At 38.6% G+C, this 19,300-nt stretch overlaps 1 protein-coding gene across 1 annotated transcript in view; it reads right to left on the reverse strand.

Moving 5' to 3' along the window:
• LOC107570770 (utrophin-like) overlaps window positions 1–19,300 on the reverse strand; it is a 187,253-nt gene that overhangs the window by 146,907 nt on the left and 21,046 nt on the right. The window contains 2 exon segments of the mRNA XM_016257031.1: window positions 1,564–1,656; window positions 2,562–2,623. Coding sequence (XP_016112517.1) covers window positions 1,564–1,656; window positions 2,562–2,623 — 155 coding nt within the window.

Below are 19,300 nucleotides of genomic sequence, written 5' to 3' on the forward strand. Positions count from 1 at the left end.
AAATGTAATGCCCCTTACCATAATCGCGAGCTTCATCTTTCAAAATAAATGTAAAGACAGAGCCCGAAAGGGGAAGTGACAGACACAGTGATGAAGCTGGTATGTGTTTGCAGTACACAAGCCACGGTTAAGACAGCTGACTCCTGTGATGTGATGTGATGTGACTCTCTCTCTCTCTCTCTCTCGCTTGCGCTCGCTCGCGCACACACGATGCGCAAAACTCCGCATTTGAACAGTCAATAGCAAATACTTAAACTAATAACAAAACAGTAGCTGATTCAGAAGCGACAGATTGTCATAGCAAAGTCATAATTACCTCCTCTCCTAGGTTCACGAAACGGTCGTCCATAAAATGCATTGCTGTTCTGTTGTAAGTAATCTTAAAGATTCCTAAATGCATCTACTTTCGGAAGGCCAAATAAAGTGTTTTTGCTTTCGATTATAAATGTTTCTAATGTCATCAATTTACTGCATCATGCTGAATTAAAAGTATCATTATAATAATACACAAACCCCAAACTTTTCAACGGTGGTGTAGTTTTTTCCCCTCTTTCGTCGATATTTAATATATGTGTTGATATAGATTGTATTTGCTGTAAAATTACTCAAGGGTGATTGTTTATTTTAATTTTTTTTTATATGAAGAACCATTTCAAACAAACAGACTTTGACAAACTGATTTAAAATACTTGAGGAAAGAATTAAAAATCTTTTCTACACCGTTTTTCACTAAATTAACAAAATGTGATATTTTATTAAAATTTTCATGTGCAAATATACCAGTGCACGGAAATACACAGTCTATATGCACCTGCCTCAAGATCTCTACTCTTACTCTTAAAAATGCTGCTACTCTTACTCTGCCTGCCCCAGATGACACTTCAGAAGTCAGATCTAGGTGCAGCTGTCACAGAACACGCCACAGCCAAGGCAAGATAACATTAAAAATCACCTGCATCAATCGCGGTGTCCAGTGGCTGTAAATAGTGAGAGATCTTGAGGCAGGCGCAACGCTTCGGTGCCACGTACGGGACGCAAACTCCATAACGGATTAAAACTGTTGAATAAAATATAAAGTAAGGTGGAAAATAAGTATAGATTTGCACTGTCGGTTTGTGTTTCGTTCATGGGAAATAGTTGCAAATGGACTTTGCTTTTTCATTTGAAATTTGGAAGTCACTGTGCGTTCGCGAAAGCAAAAATGCAAACGCTAATGCAGGATTTGCAATTGCCTTTGAATTATGTCACAATTTATGCGTCCACATATGGGAAACGCAATTGAAAATACAATTTGCAATTCCTTTTGAAAATAGTCCGGAATATCGTTCCATACACATGAGGGGATCGTGTGGAAATAAAACACTGTAATCACGAGTGATGAAGATGAAGCTTACAGCCTCTGTCACTCAAACGCTGTGTGTGTGTGTGTGTGTGTGTGTAACTCAGAATCAGTGCTTGGATGAGGCTAAATATAAACACATAATTCAGATACATTACACTAGAGTGCTATTCAAACCCTCCCAACCATCAAACACACACACACACACACACACACACACACACCAGTGTGTTTCCAGTCAGCCCCTCCAGGAGATCGAGGAGTTTTCTGCCGTCTCTCAGCTCAGAGAACATGTCTTTGATGGGCGCCTTCCCCGTCTGCAACACATAACAGTAAAGTAACGCTAGTTACATTCATTGGTCAAGTTGGTCAAGGAAAAACAAAGCAGAATGTTAGTTTCACTGGAAAGCCATCAAAATATATAATATGCTGATTTGATGCTCAAGAAACGTTTCTGATTAGATTGTTCTGATTGTTGAGAGCAATTGTGCTGCTTCATACTTTTGTGAAAATTGTGATATATTTTTTAGGATTCTTTAACAGAAAGTTCAAAGGAACAGCATTTATTTGAAATATAAATCACGATTTAGAACTATTTAATGTATCCTAGATGAATAAAAGTGTTAATTTTGGGCCGATGAATCTATTAATTTAATAAAATGATTCTTTGAAGAATATTTGTGGCCTTGATATTACCTCAAGAAACGTTTCTGATTAGATTGTTCTGATTGTTGAGAGCAATTGTGCTGCTTCATACTTTTGTGAAAATTGTGATATATTTTTTAGGATTCTTTAACAGAAAGTTCAAAGGAACAGCATTTATTTGAAATATAAATCACGATTTAGAACTATTTAATGTATCCTAGATGAATAAAAGTGTTAATTTTAGATGGATGAATCCATGAATTTAATAAAATGATACTTTGAAGAATATTTGTGTCCTTTATATTTCCCTCGTGTGACAGGCGTTTTATAAGACACTGAAGGTCGAGCTGTTGTTAATACAGTCTCTGCATGTCACGCCTAACAAGCACTTCAGTGCTGACTATATTCACGATATACTGAAGAGGAGGAGCCTTGAGTGCATTCCTGCTTAAGAGAAGAACACAACAGTTTCAGATCGCCGGCAGAACGTGAGTGGTTCTTCACGAGACGCCACACTGAGATCAGCCATCGAAGCAGAAGTTCAGAAGTTCAGCACGAGCTCTGCCGGCACCGTTACCTTGGAGAACTGCGCGTTGATCCACTTCGTGAAGGTTTTTTTCTGTACGGCATCATGTTCGTCTGAAAATGAAGGACAGAGGAGGAGAGAGAGAGAGAGAAAGAGAAAGAAAGGAGGAGTTTTATGGCACGTGGCAATACAGTAAATGTTCATGTATGAATGAGCGCATGCCACAAACACTGTTGAGATCTGCAGACACTCTCACTTCCACAAACTAAAAAAAGAGCAACTGACACAACAATTCTGATAATTCAGTTTAACTGAATGAAATGGCCATATCTTGTGTTTAGTTTAATTCAGGGACAAATCCTTAGTAATCAAATGGATATCAACATTGGAAGCGGATTCCCAACCTGAATGAGTTACTTTCCTCTGTTGAACACAAAAGAAGATATTTTGAAGAAAGCTGGTAACCAAAACGTTGCTGGTAGCCATTGACTTCCACAGTATGAAGAAGAAGTGGATGGCTACCAGCAACCTTCTTCAAAATATCTTCTTTTGTGTTCAACAGAGGAAAGAAACTCATACAGGTTTCAAGTAAATGATGAAAGAGTGTTCATTTTTGAGTGAACTGACCCTGTAAATATTATGGATCATTTTATTATGCTTTCAGTTATTTCTCTCCGCTCTGCTTAATTACATCCACTCCACACAGTCCTGCAGATTTTCCACCCTGCTATTTCCGTGTAGGTCTACTCTTAACTAGAGGCCTTTAAACGAGTTACTCATTGACAGACATCTTTTAAATTGCAAGAACCTTGAGGTGTAGGTTAAGTAAGGCACCAATAAGATGCTTTCTTGAAACTGTCAAAGCACAGAAGCAGAGGTGGAGTCTCAGTTCAGGATCAGTTCAAAACATTACAGCATTAGTGTTACATTGTGTCTGTAGTCCATATATCCCTGTTCGAATCCACACAGAGCCTGTGTGAGATCCTGTTACTGAGGGACAAGATTCCCACACACACACACACGCACACACACACACACACACACACACACACGCAAAAGAGTGTTCATAACAAAAATCACTGTGTAACCAGCGTGAACCCTACAGGGATCAAAGGTTAAGACCACCAGCCTGTCGGGTCGCCTGCTCTTTTGAGTATGTGTGTGTGTGTGTGTGTGTGGGGATTAGGGACAGGAAGTCAGGAATGCACTGCAGGCTACAGAGATGGTGTGAAGGAGAGTTTGTACACCACACACACACACACACACACACACACACACACACACACACACACACACACACACACCTAGCAGTGAGAAACACATCTATCACACACAGGAAAGAACAGATCATCCTCACTATCAACAATGCAGTCATCTCTACTCACACTCTGCACAAGTGCTGCATATGGGAATCTCATAAACACGGTCAAAAACATATTTGGGTTAGTTCATAGTAGAAAAATTTATGAGAAAATAGGACTTTTTTTTTTTGCATTGCAACATTTTCATGACCATTCACAAGCACCTATGCCTCACAATTCTCAATGTAATGATAAAAAAACTTAATTCTCATCATGTAATTAAAACTGATTAGTATTGAAACTAATATTCTCATTATGTTGTTAAAGGGGTCCTATTATGCTTTTTCACTTTTTCAACTTTAGTTAGTCTGTAATGTTGCTGTTTGAGCATAAAAAAGATCGAAGTCCACTTCAAAAGGAGATATTTTATTTAGCAGAAATCACTTTTCAAAAACTACAACGAATGACTCGTTTGGACTACAACGCATATTTTCCGGGATTTGTGAGATCACAAAGATCGACGAATGGGACGAGACCTGGTTGAGCTGCACTAGAGAAGACAACGAGTGTCATCACTATGTCGGAGGCACGCTATCTTTCCCAAGGCAGACGAACTTAGAGTGGTTACAATCATCCGGGTTCAAAAATAATGTTTTTCGAACAACTTGGTATGAGAGCCTGTTCTAGTACACCCCCAAAACAAAATCAAGACTTTGTAAAAGAGCATAATAGGACCCCTTTAAAAAAAATCTAATTCTCTTTACCATAATGCAAAAATCATGTCTCTAATTAATGTCATTCTCTTTTCCACAATGTCATAAAAATCTCATTCTCATTACATAACGCAAAAAATCCTCTCTCATTAGTTACTGTAGGTAATTCTCACTACTGCAATGCAAAAACACTTAATTTCATAAAACAAATCTTATTCTCATTACATAATGCAAACACACCTCATTATTCTCATTACTGTTATATAAAACAAAATCTCATTCTCATTACATAATCTAAAAAAATAAATAAAAACATCACCTTCACATCAGTGTGATGCAAAAATAAAAATCTAATTTTCATTGAGTAATGCAAGCAGAAAAATCTAAAGCAATAAATATATATATATATATTAAGGGTATAACAATGTGTCAATGTATCACAATACTAAAATGCAACAATAAAAAATAAATAAAATAAACTTTAAAGGTATGTTATCACGTGAAAACATTTAATCTAACATCATTCTGTATTTTTAGCCAACCAGAATGATACTTTTTTTTTTATGTCACCATTGGGGAAGAAGAACAGGGCTCCAGACAAAAAAATTGAGTAAAAATGCGCCCAAGCAAAAAACATGGGCGCCAAAATATATTTTGTTATGTGCCACAGAATAAACATGTTTTATTTATTTTATTATTGTTTATTTATTGTTTTACATTTTAACATTTCAATCATACTGTCATATGTTTATGTCTCAGCTTTTCTTGACTTTATCAGCAGTTTAATCCATCTTGTTAGGGATGCACCGATACCGATACTGAACTCATGTACTCGTACTCGTTAAAATGCCCCGATACCAAACGCCGATACCACACAGCATGTGATAAATTACATATTCAGACATAGAAACACCGACAACAGAACAACAGAATGGAGTTAAGGATGTCTACTGCGAAATATATGTATGCAATGAATATAAAGTTAAACATTCAGTATTAACGCCTGTATAGCTGATGTGCGCGAGCTGATAAGCAAAGCACACTGCGTGGATTGAGCGCACGGCGGCGCAGATGCACGAGCTTGTCGAGTGAATATACCTTTCTCAGACATCACTGGAAAGTTTGTAGTTCGGTCGGATACGTCAGTGGGTGCAGGACACTAGTTCATTTCTGTAAGTGAGGATAGCAAAATAAAGTAAACTGTGGCAAATCATACCCGAAAATTATTCATACAGTGGACTACCAGTAAAATTTATACAAATTTGGGTCCAAAAATTATTCAGACCGAATCTGGGAAAAAACATTGAAGTTGAGGTTTGCATGAAGCTGGGTGACAGCATGTCCAGGAGACTACAGGCTGTTATTGAGGCTAAGGGCTGCCCGACTAAGTATTCATAGTTGTGTAAATACTGTCATGCTAACAGCTGTCTGAATAATTTTGGTTGATTGTAATCTATTACATACCTTTCTATCAAAGTTATCTAACATTATCAAGCTGAATTTGTTCTGACATAGTTTAACTCTGAGTTCTTGTCATATTTTATTACCATTTTCTAAACTATAGCGAATAAACCGTGATAATGTGAGAAATGTTGAAGTTGTCTGAATAAATTTTGGTTGGACTGTAAATGAAGTTAACCAAATAACATTATACATAACATTTTGGTTTCTGTACCCAATATTTAAAAAATTTACAAATGCAATAAAAATATCGGTATCTGCATCGGTATTGGCAAGTACCAAAAATAAAAGTATCGGTATCGGGCGAGTACTGGAAAAAGTGGTATCGGTGCATCCCTACTTCTTGTAGATGATCTGGGAACTAAGGTTCACTAACTTGAAATATACAGTCACAAAGAATTGTTCATTACACAGAATCTGTACCAATATCATGGACCATAAGCATCACTTGGCCACTGAGTGTAGTTTGGGCTCCTCCTCAATGCATCCTGTAAATGTTGTCATATGTCTATAGTAGTAAAGAGAATGGGTTCACTTGCCGCTTGAACTGAGGCGCTAAACCGATCACGCCTGCTGCATTAAAGAGCGTCAAACCCGTATTTATTGTTTGAATTTCGTTATATATTTGGCATAATTTTAAAGCTGATACTTTGTTTATTAAAAAGTAACAAAGCACAAAGCTTTTTTGCGATTACTGGATGGCAAGTTCGCTTCAAACAATATGAAGTTCACACATTAACAGAACACAGCATATAGACTAGGGGTGGGGGAAAAAATCGATACAGCATAGTATCGCAATATTTTCCGCGGCAATACTGTATCGATACACGGACGCCAAGTATCGATCTTTCACACACACACACACACACACTCACCCAGCCCCCACTTCCTCCATTCCTCACACAGGCAGAGTGGCAGAGTGAGTGAGATCAGATGTCTTACAGTTTTATAATTTTCTGTTATCCATAGAGCGTTGTGTGACTAGTTCCTCAGAATGACTTGTTCTATGAATGTAAAAAGTTTTGAACCGTTTGGAAGCTGCATTTTAACAATACATCACAAATACTCTGTCATTTTTTTCCTGTTATTTTAACAAATCACCACGGCAAAACCATTCAAGCTATCCAAAATCCATCCGCAATATAAGTTCCTCAATGTTTTGGCATCATGTAGACAAAGTTTGGTGTGTATAGCATAATTGTCCTCTGAGGAGTATTCATTCATTCACAGCTATATTTTTCCAAAAATCCACATTCAAATCAATATAGCAGACTTCCTGTTGGTCGTAGCTAATGACTGTAAATTAGAAAGTTGTCCGGCTTGATTATAACAATATACGTAAGTAGTTTAGTGACTGTAGCCATTAATCTTCCAAACAGAAAAGTTAATCAAGTTTCATAGAAAAAAAAAATCAAGTGTACGTTTTTTTTTTTGTTGTTGTTGTTGTTGCATCTTAAAATAAATATTTCTGAGTTATGTTTCCCTCTGTGTTGTGTTTATTTTTTAACAATATACGTAAGTAGTTTAGTGACTGTAGCGGAGTTTGTCAGGTGCACATTTATGACAGGTTTTCATGAAAGTGTTGGTCAGTTTGTCTGCTTGACAATCCCATTTCGCACTGCAACAATAAAATTGAAGTTGGGACATAATTTGAAGTTGGAAAAAGATAATAAATTGCAATATATCGCAGAATATCGCAATATATTTCAAATCGCAATAATATTGTATCGTGACACAAGTATCGTGATAATATCGTATCGTGAGGCCTCTGGTGATTCCTACCCCTAGAGATTTCTTAAGCTGTAATGGAGAAAAAAAAATTACTGATTATTTTTTTTTCTGGTGATTAAAGATATTTTTAAAAGTTTCTCTCTCTCTCACCCTCCCCTTCTCTCAACTCCCTCTCAACACACACACACACACACACACTCACCCAGCCCCCACTTCCTCCATTCCTCACACAGGCAGAGTGGCAGAGTGAGTGAGATCAGATGTCTTACAGTTTTATAATTTTCTGTTATCCATAGAGCGTTGTGTGACTAGTTCCTCAGAATGACTTGTTCTATGAATGTAAAAAGTTTTGAACCGTTTGGAAGCTGCATTTTAACAATACATCACAAATACTCTGTCATTTTTTTTCCTGTTATTTTAACAAATCACCACGGCAAAACCATTCAAGCTATCCAAAATCCATCCGCAATATAAGTTCCTCAATGTTTTGGCATCATGTAGACAAAGTTTGGTGTGTATAGCATAATTGTCCTCTGAGGAGTATTCATTCATTCACAGCTATATTTTTCCAAAAATCCACATTCAAATCAATATAGCAGACTTCCTGTTGGTCGTAGCTAATGACTGTAAATTAGAAAGTTGTCCGGCTTGATTATAACAATATACGTAAGTAGTTTAGTGACTGTAGCTGAGTTTGTCAGGTGCACGTGAACATAACAAAAGATGTGATCGCAAAACAATCAGGAAAAAAGGCATTACATGCAGATTTTTAAGTCAAAATATATAGTTGCCAGTGGCGACCTCAGCAAAAACTTAACTCAGCAAATTAATATTTTTGGTCGCAAATGCGAGCGTTTTAGTCGCAGTCTGGAGCCCTGAAGGACCAAGTCCAAACCTATCCAATGTAACACCAAATTTAGCTTTTTAACGAACAGTACTTTTTGTTATCAAGTGCACCATTTTGATTTTGTTTGCACGGTTCTGAGAATATCATATCATGAGATATCATGTATCAAACTGAATCATGACATAAGGGTGTTGTTAAACCCCTAATACATATATGTTTTTTATTTTGATTGTGACCCCAACATGTTTTCCTGAGGTTCGCCTGCAGATCCGGTCAATCCTACTAAATGTGGGTTTTAACAATTGTCAGAAATGTGCAATGATGAACACACACACACACACATCCCACTCTCTAACTCTTATCACACTCGCAAGCAAACACTTGCCTTTTATCTAAACCCTGACATTCCTCGAGTGACTCTACAGCCCCCCTCTTCACAAACACTGTGTGTGTGTGTGTGTGTGTGTGTGTGTGTGTGTGTACCTAGTATTCCCGATGTGATGGGGACAGAATGTCCCCACAAGGATAGTAATAACAGTAAATACTGTCCTTGTGGGAACATTTTTGTCCCCCACGAGGAAACAAGCTTATAAATCATACAGAATGAAGTGTTTTGAAAATCTAAAAATGCCTGTAGTTTTGTGTGAGAGGTAGGGTTTAGGGTAAGGAGATAACACAGTTTGGACAGTAGAAAAACCTTTATATCGATCGAGAGTCCCCGTAAGACATCGAAACCCAACATGTGTGTGTGTGTTATATGAGTGTCCATCAAGCTACGCCGCTCCTGACTAACTCACTGACTGAAGGCATTTCTGCTATGCTGTATGGAGGAGCACAACTGAATTACAACACACCCCTGTCCTTCAGCAATCCAGAGAAAGGCTGAGGCCCAAGTACACAGAAGACCATCACAAAACTGTGAGTATAAGACAAACGGTCTCTATGATTAGGAGCAGGGCTAGCTTTAAGAGCAAAAAAAGCGGGCAAACAATTCCCATACATACCTGAGCCATATACAGAGACCAGAATATGTTATGCTTTATACTTATTTAAAAACATTCCAGTTTACGATGTGCGTACTCATTTAGATAGCTAGCTAAACATGTGCTGGTTTGTGCGGGTTTTGATCAAATCTGTGCAGGACCTGCTTATATGAGATATATTTTGACATGGGACATTCCATCATGCATAAAATTCCCATAATTGAGGCAGTGGTTCCTCTTCCAGTGTGAACTCCTGCCCAAGCTTGTCTGCATGAATGCAGAGGGAGAAAAAGTTCAATGAAAACACTCGTTTATAGACAGGAATTCAAAAACCGTCATATCATAAATAAAAAAAAAACACAAAAAAACTTTCATGTACTTCTGAAGTAAGAGTTTGATGAGCCAAGTGGATATACAATAACATTCACACCTTCATCTCCAGTCCACCATGAACATTTACTGAAACTAAACTGCAAAAATTACTCATGATTATGACAGTGCAATTTTAAGCTCATTAGCATATGACCCGCCCACATTTACACGTCCAGTCCTATTCAGAATTCAGCAACTTGACTCGCTCTGATAAACAACAGTATAATTACAAAAGTACGCAGAGGTCAGCCAATCACAACAGAGGTCATTTGCATATAAAATTCTTAAAGTCAAAAAACTGTTGTTTTCAGCTAAAATACAAGTCAATAATCTATAATAACACCTCCTCCAGTGAAAAAGTCCATCCCTTGTTGTTTTTTTCATATCAAAATCCACCCACATATTTGTTTAGAGCTGTTTTCACTTGTAAACGGTAGGCATGTCAAAATGGTTGAAAAACTAAATTCGAATTTTGTACTTAAATATTATCAAAATTCGAATTATATTCTAATTTAAAATGCATAATTTCAGTTAGGGTGAAGAAAAGCTTTTGGCTTCTCTTCGGCGTATAAAATAATGTTTATAAACCAATTATAACTAATTAAGTTGCTTAAACAACTATAAACAAAAAAGCATCATGTATGTATGCATAGTTTAATACAAAGGGCGGAAAGCCAATCACACAGAGTACATTTTTCATTTATAAACATGAGATGCAGTGGGATGGGGAAAAAAACCACCATAAAGTCTCGAGATATGTTTTTTCAAAGTTGCATTAATTTTACATGGCTCTCTAAACACTTTTGTGCGAGATGTGAGTGCAACGCTGATAGATGTCCCTCTAGAAAATGCGCGTGTTATATGTGTTCAGTGTGAAACGGTTTCAGTTTTGATGTAAACGATCTTCTCTGCATTGATGTTCTCTTCTTCCGCAATATTTTGAATGAACAACGCAGCAGCGCTGCATCTAGTGGCTTCAACTGGACAGGCTAACAAAAACATTATATTGCAACGACACTTACATCGTCATCGCATCTCGTGCGCCACTGATAAGGCTGCCTCCTTAACGCACACCTGAAATTCGAATGCAACGTTTTTGCATTCGAATGTGGATTTTTATTTTAAATTCGACGAATATTCAAAATTCAAATTTTTTTAACAGCCCTAGTAAACGGTGCTTGTTCGGTGCAGATTTCTCTCCTGATTCACACAAGACGACTTTTCACTGCAGAAATCAATATTATGCACTCGATTTTAGCTGGAAGCAAAATTTTTAAGTTAAAAACATATTAATGATGGATTTGTTTCTTTAAAACACGCAGGATTTCTCTTCACAAGATATTGACTGATGGACTGGAGTGGTGTGGATTACTTGTAGATTATTGTGATGTTTTTATCAGCTGTTTGGACTCTCATTATAAATATATACACACACACACATACATACATGCACAAAATCTGAATGTACAAGCTTCAGAATAACTTGCAGCCGAAAACAAAGCATCCGACAAGTGCACAAGTGTTTGGTGAATCAGGAAGTAAAAGAGTGCGCTCTTACCTAACTCAGGAAAGGAAAACTTCTTCCTGTGTTTTCTAAAAAAGCTGCGCTTTCTCCAAGGCAACCACTTACTCATGTTCATAGCGTTCGCTCCATAGAGGTGGAGAATGAGAGGATGGGGAGATATATGGAGGAAAACAACATACAGGAACTTCAAATGATGTCTGAGAAGAGTGATGCTGCTGAATGCAATGCATGCTGGGAGTAAACCGAAAGAACCTGTGGTGGGTTCCTCTCGAACCGGTGCGTGTCAATCAAACGCACTGCACATCCTGTCAGAGTGACACACCAGACGTCTGACAGAAACACATAAGTAGTAAAACACAACTAAACACACACCTGATGAAATCATTCAAAAGATCAACTTCCTATTTCCTTTTTTTAAACACACATTACAAAAAAAAAAAAAAAATCTTACTCTTAAACACACTCTAGTTCCTAGATGAAAAGACTACAGCTGTGCCTCAAAACCTAGCGAGTCGTCCATTTAGACAACACGTTTGGGCAACATGTGCCTGAACGTGTCACAAAGCTAGCGCTCTACCTACCAAGACATTTTAGCAAGTTGCCTACATATACAGACAGGACTTCTGGGCAACACAAAGGCAAACATAGCTAACAAGAAAAACTAGCAAGCTAGCTAGTAACCTCAAGCATAGCTACACAAACTATTCTCATGGTTAAGTCATTATTGATAATTTTTTAATACATTTAAGCACTGTTGAAACTTATGAAACTTTATGTTTATCTAATCAGTCATCTGCCATAATTTTCAATTGCAGTTATTGGTATTAGCAAAATCCACTATTGGTCGACCTGTATTCATAGCCAAAAAGATCTCAAAACCTAGCGAGTTGCCAATATCCAGACAGCATTTTTGGGCATCCTATGTACGAAATGTTTCATAAACCATGCAAGCTGCCTACCTAGACAGCATTTTGGGGCTGAGTATCTATTACGCGCGCCACAAAACCAAGTGACCTGCCCACATAGACAGCATTGGTGAGCATCACAGGTGCGACATGAATTTCAAAACTTAGAAAGATTGCCACCTAAACACTATTTTGGGCTTCCCAGGTGTATAAATCATGTGTAGGCAGACCACTAGATTTCTCGAACCCCAGAGCACCATCTGTTGTGTGCTCCTATCGGACACGAGTGACTCATTATGGTTTGGGCTGGGCAGAGTAAATATCCGAGACACGGCGAGGGATCTGAAAACACATGGCCTATGGATTCATTTGTTGATTCTGCTCTCCTCTGAGGTGTTGCGAAGGTCAGGACACGCTACGAACTACTGAACAAACTTGCACACACACTCGCACACACAGAACAAGAACAGAAGGAACTGCAGAATGTTGTTTTCTCTTTCGTTTTCACTTTCCACTGTCAACTTACAGTTTAACTACTCAAATGTGCACAAGAGCCAAGGGTACTTTAATTTTGTGTTGCCTGTATATGCTTTTTTGGGTAACACTTTATTTGAAGGTGTCCTTATTACACGTTACATGTACTTACTATTATAATAACAATTATGCATGCATAATTACATGCAAGTAACCCTAAGCCAAACCATAATCCTAACCCTAACCATACAGTAAGTACATGTAGTTAATTAATATTACTCAGTACTTAAGGGTGCAGTAGTAGGAGATCTCAGAAAATGCTAACTTTAACATCCCACCCTCCCTGCAATCGCCGTCCAAAGCCACGCCCCCGAACACATATGCTCACAGACCAGAGACAACATTACTACAATAGGCTACATCAGCGGTTCCCAATTCCAGCCCATGTTCCGAAGTGACAAACTTCAACAGATTTCCCCCGCTCAGGGAGTAGGGAGCAATGAACACTGTGTAGGGATCATATCGATCGGAACACAGTTCATGCACGTAGCTCACTTCTTACAAGCTGGTTATTTGAATCGGGTGTTAACTAAGCGAGACATTCAAAATATGCAGAGCAGGGGGCGTGAGGACTGGAACTGGGAACCGCTGGGTTACATCATGTGTCATTCACCAGTGAGAAAACTTTAAAAGTACTACAATACCAGGGAGGAAGATCGGGTTGTTGATGTTTGTCTGCAATCCTCGCTCTGTCTCTGTCTGCACAGCGTGCATGAACGCGCTGATGACGTATCCCGTCTGCGCGAACAGGGTGCGCAGAGGTATGCTAATACATACCTTGACAGGCAGGTAGGAAAGCCAATTAAAACACTCGGACCGAGCGTTTTGATTGGACGAACATTTCTTGGTCTTACGCCTTCCACAGAATATATAAATACAGACAAATACATTTAGACCACTTAACTTAATGATTGCTATCGGGATGTGAAGAGACTTTCAACTAGGGGTTGACCGATATGTGTCTTTTTCAAGGCCGATGTCGATACAGATTATTACAGATCAAGTAGACCGATAACCGATATTTTTTACCGATATATATGTCAGGTGTAAAAATTAAAATGAATGTCAAAATGAAGAATAACAAGGGCTCTGACAAAAACTGCCTTCCCTGGTGTTGGTTGAGTGTAGTACTCCCACAGTCAACTTTATTTTAAAGAGTTAAACTCTTTATTTTTTGGCGAACAAAGGGTTTATCATTAAAATTAAAACATGGAAGAAATAGTGTATTGTGTGATTATTCTTTTAAACAAAAGTTTAGGGGTTAAAGCAAAAAGAAATCTTTTGACTGAAAATTTTTCCTCGGCCAAACCCCATTCCTCAGCCATACCTGTCACACTCCCAGTTTAAGAGCAGCGCTTTTCTTCTTGTAATCAAGAGCGCTTGTTCTCCTAATTTAAATAAATTAAGGAGCACCTTCTGATCAATAATCAAAAATTCTGATCAAATATGAGGTGAAGTGATTAACAGGGGCATTTTCTTTTTCTCACTAGATTCGTTCAAAAACGAAGATTTGTTTATTCATGAATGAAACACCGCTGTGCTTTTAGAGATGCGCAGCGGCTGAGCTGTTACTTTATTTGGAACTATTTTCGTTGATGAAATAGAGCAAAATCAGGCAGTATGTGTTTATTGAACTGTTGTATTAAATCAATATCACATTTGCAAACTCCTTGAATAATTATTAAAATCTGCCACTCTCCTTATTGCGATCTGTGGGCACACAGAAAATGAGAGTTCTCAAGACTCAAAAGCACGTGCAAATAATAAATTCCGTCATCTGTCATTGCGTTATAAGTGCGGAACCTGCGGGAATGAGTATAATTATTAATAGCCGCAATCCTGCACCTGAAATTCAAGTTCTGCTCTGTGTTCTCTGTTTGCTAACCCGAACTTATATTTTGACGGGTCGCCATGAGGAACTTGTTTCTGTAGGTCTATGTAAATGATATGAAGATAGTTTTACGCCAATGAAACTGTCAAATGCTCATGAAGTGAGGAGTCAGAGCAGTTCTGGAGATGTTGTTCATGTATTTATGTCCTCATGTAGTGAGACGACAGAAGCTGAAATCCCCACAAGCGTCGCACACTTTGTGTAGAAAACAAAACCGCTCGTCTGTGCCATTTACATAAACCGAGACACGCAGAACATGCTGGATTCATAATTAAATAGTATTTTTGCGGCTTAATATTTACAGATACTAGTCCATATTGCGACTAAGTGTACTGACCTACTTTTGATTAATTCATCCAAACTTAGACAAATTCCGTGACATTCCGCGTCATACAGTAAATTCCATGGCTGGATTCCGCAATTCCGTCCGCGTTTTCCGCATCGAGGACATCATAGATAATATTGAGGTGTTTTGCAACTTCAGTGTAATGTTAGTGGATTGGGATCTATTGCAACATAAGCAAGGTCTGCTGCTGCCTTACCTTTGAGAGACAACTGATGCATGATCACTGAAGCAGCTCCAGTTAACAAGCGCTTTCGGAGTGAGAGTGAATTCATGATTGGTCAGACTCATGACTCCCAACAAATTAGATGAGCGGTGGGCGGAGACTGCTTTCGGCCACAGAGTGGTGAGTTCTGACAGGCTGCATGAGAGCCAAATAGCGCGTTTCAAAATTAAATTATTTTATCGGCGAATCAGTTTTGAAAATGACCGATACCGATAATCATAAAAACGCTTAATATCGGCGCCGATAATCGGTCGACCCCTACTTTCAACCAGCATAACAAAAAATGTTTCTGAAGACAATCACCCATTGCACCTTTAAATGTATAATTACACTGCAACAAGAACACCTTAAAGGGGTCCTACTAAGCTCTTTTACAAAGTCTTGATTTTGTTTTGGGGGTGTACTAGAACAGGCTTTCACACTAGGTTGTTCGAAAAACACATTATTTTTCACATATTTTACATTATTACAACACCTCTCTCTCCCCAGTCTGGTATGAACGGCTCGAATAGTTCCTGTATCAGATGAAGACCCGCCTTCTGAAATAAATGTGCTGTGATTGGTCAGCTGGGCCAGTGTGTGCTGTGATCGGTCAGCTGGGCCAGTGTGTGCTGTGATCGGTCAGCTGGGCCAGTGTGTGCTGTGATCGGTCAGCTGGGCCAGTGTGTGCTGTGATCGGTCAGCTGGGCCAGTGTGTGCTGTGATCGGTCAGCTGGGCCAGTGTGTGCTGTGATCGGTCAGCTGGGCCAGTGTGTGCTGTGATCGGTCAGCTGGGCCAGTGTGTGCTGTGATCGGTCAGCTGGGCCAGTGTGTGCTGTGATCGGTCAGCTGGGCCAGTGTGTGCTGTGATCGGTCAGCTGGGCCAGTGTGTGCTGTGATCGGTCAGCTGGGCCAGTGTGTGCTGTGATCGGTCAGCTGGGCCAGTGTGTGCTGTGATCGGTCAGCTGGGCCAGTGTGTGCTGTGATCGGTTAGCTGGGCCAGTGTGTGCTGTGATTGGCTCCACTCGGTGCCTGGTTGGGAAATGACACGCCCCTTACCACAGCCGTCTACGAGCTTCAGTGTAAATATTGCGTCAAAATCAAATCAATTTGAGCGTGATTTAAACCCGGATGATTGTAACCACTCTAAGTTCATCTGCCTTGGGAAAGCTAGCGTGTCTCCGACATAGTGATGATAACACTCATTACCTTCTCTAGCGCAGCTCAATCAGGTCTCGTCCCATTCGTCGATATTTGTGATATCAAAAATCCCAGAAAATATGCGTTGTAGTCCAAACGAGTCGTTCGTTGTAGTTTTTGAAAAGTGATTTCTGTTAAATAAAATATCTCCTTTTGAAGTGGACTTTGAGCTTTGTAACTTCGCAGATCTTTTTTATGCTCAAACAGCAACATTACAGACTAACTAAAGTTGAAAAAGTGAAAAGCATAATAGGACCCCTTTAAAATAAAGTGTAACCCTTTTTTGACTCTCAAAGTGCCAGTAGCCATTGACTTGCATTTTATGAAATCACCAAGGACCACGGTTTCAGCTAAAAATCTTCTTTACTGTTCTACTGACAACCCTCACTTCATCACTCGCATATGCAACTAAATCTTACTCTGGGCGACTAAATAATGTCTATCGTTAGCCACTGGCTAATACATTCTTAGATTTTTCTCGCCAGTGTGTGTGTTTGAGGCTAAGTATAAGTTTAGCACAGATATATTTTCACTCGCTGAACACTCTATATGTAAAAGATATTCTTTGTTGTATTTTTTTGAGTTCATTTAGAATTATTCAGCTTTTAAGAACAAGGGTGCGCAAACGGCATTCTCATTGGCTGGCGCTCATCTATTACCGTCCTTGTTTTGATTTCAGCAAATCAGCTCGAGCGAACGCTGACAAAATGATTAATATTCATGCACCCAGCAGCTCATCAATCCTTATTGCACTGCATATTGTTTGTATCGTAGTAGAATTAGTAGTAGTATTATCAATTAATAATAATTGCTATTAATTATTACCATTATCTGTTTTTTACAGAAACCCTGAATGACCAACAATATCTTAAGCATCACCACCAGTCCTAAGTTCAGTTAAAATTACAAATATGCATTCAAACATGGTTACCAAGTTTTAGTTGTAATCACTAAAGTTATATCATTAAATTGTGCTTAATTGTCATAATATAATGCTTGATTGACTGATTAAGAAGCTGTGCCATTTTACAAACATAAGCTGATTTGGTGGAATCATGTGTGTGTGTGTGTGTGTCTAAAATAATATATCAGTCTGGCCAGTAAACAAAAAAATGTACTAGTCTAATGGCGATTATACTGCTAAGGTGTGCATCGAGGGTTGACTGAAGAAAAAGAAAAAAAAAAGACACCTACAACCTTGGTTGGCCTGAGGGTGAGAAAATTAACAGCAAATTTTCTTTTTTGGGAGAACCATTCCTTTAAAAACAGTTGATATAGTGACTATTTCGACTTCAACTGTGAACTATCATGTGAAAGGCCTGAACTTTGTCACATTTTACTATCCTCCTCTCTCTCTATCCCTCCATTCTGAGAGCAAAAGAGGACGCAGTGTCTCTCACATCAGGGTAAAGTGACACCCCATGTTCCCAGAATGCACTGCTCCACACCCTGCTCCAGCCGAAATTCACCACATCCCTCTTTCTTCACTCTACTGTGTTTAGAGTCTGACTCAGAGACCTTAACACAAAACTGTCTTCATAGTGTAAAAATACAAGCCATTCAGTCCAAAAATCACATAAAACAATAACAATTACAGAAACAAAATACATTATGATGTTTTATGTCAGCATGGAGCCAAAAACTCTTCTTTAAAAACTGCAGGACATTAGAAGCTAAACTACCACAATACATTGAGCTTTTTTGGTGTACCAAACTAAAACCCATAAGGGATAGTTCACCCAGAGATGAATATTATTTCATCATACATCATACAAGACACTGTAAAAGTAATCTATATGAATGGAGCAGATTATTCCAAGTCTTCTGAAGAGACACAATCACTTAATATGGATTTAATTTAAGCTTTTATTCATATAAAGTGTTTATAAGTGTTTTTTGTCCAGTTTTCTGTCCTCTCTTTCAACACTGACATGTTGCTTACATTGTTACAGCAACCAATGTAGATACACCGGATACTGACGACACTGTCTGAACAAACAGATCAGGTTTCATCACTTACAACGTAACAGTGCAGACTGTCAGTCCTGAAGATCACAGTGAAAAATAATTAACAGAACCAAAGCAAACTTCGCAGACGAATGTGGACGTGCAGTTATACAGACAGGTGGGGTTTGCACTCTCTCTCTCCCTCGGTGTTTACATATTATCCAAAGCAGACTTTCAATCAAATCTGAAATGTTCTCTACCAAGGTCACTGGCCTTCAGAACAAATGAAGTAGGTGTGTGTGTGTGTGCCTACTTAACCATATTTTGGGGACAAATTTGCAAAGAAGTGTGCCATATCTGACAAAGACTCCTTTTAGACACATGCTCATTTATAAAAACGGTCTAAAAATAAAGTAATTGAAGGTTTTAAGTGTCAAGTGTGCCTACTTAACCATATTTTGGGGACAAATTTGCAAAGAAGCGTGCCATATCTGACAAAGACTCCTTTTAGACACATGCTCATTTATAAAAACGGTCTAAAAATAAAGTAATTGAAGGTTTTAAGTGTGTGTGTGTGTGTGCGCGATGGTCATTTCCTCCACATAACTGCAATAGGTTAGAAAATGTGAAATTATTTACTGTGGTTTTCCAGTGACTATTCCACCAATGCACAGAACTTCTATTACACACTGCCATTGTCTCTCGATGTTCAGCTCACACACACTCCTCAACGATTTTCCAGCACACACATTCTCTCCATAATGATGGCTCTGAATTTAGACTTTCCCTTTCTCAGCTCACCACACCCTCCTCAGATATTCACACACACGGG

Source organism: Sinocyclocheilus grahami, unplaced genomic scaffold, assembly GCF_001515645.1.
Source record: "Sinocyclocheilus grahami isolate Dianchi unplaced genomic scaffold, SAMN03320097.WGS_v1.1 scaffold1503.1, whole genome shotgun sequence".
In the NCBI taxonomy this organism is placed as follows: domain Eukaryota; kingdom Metazoa; phylum Chordata; class Actinopteri; order Cypriniformes; family Cyprinidae; genus Sinocyclocheilus; species Sinocyclocheilus grahami.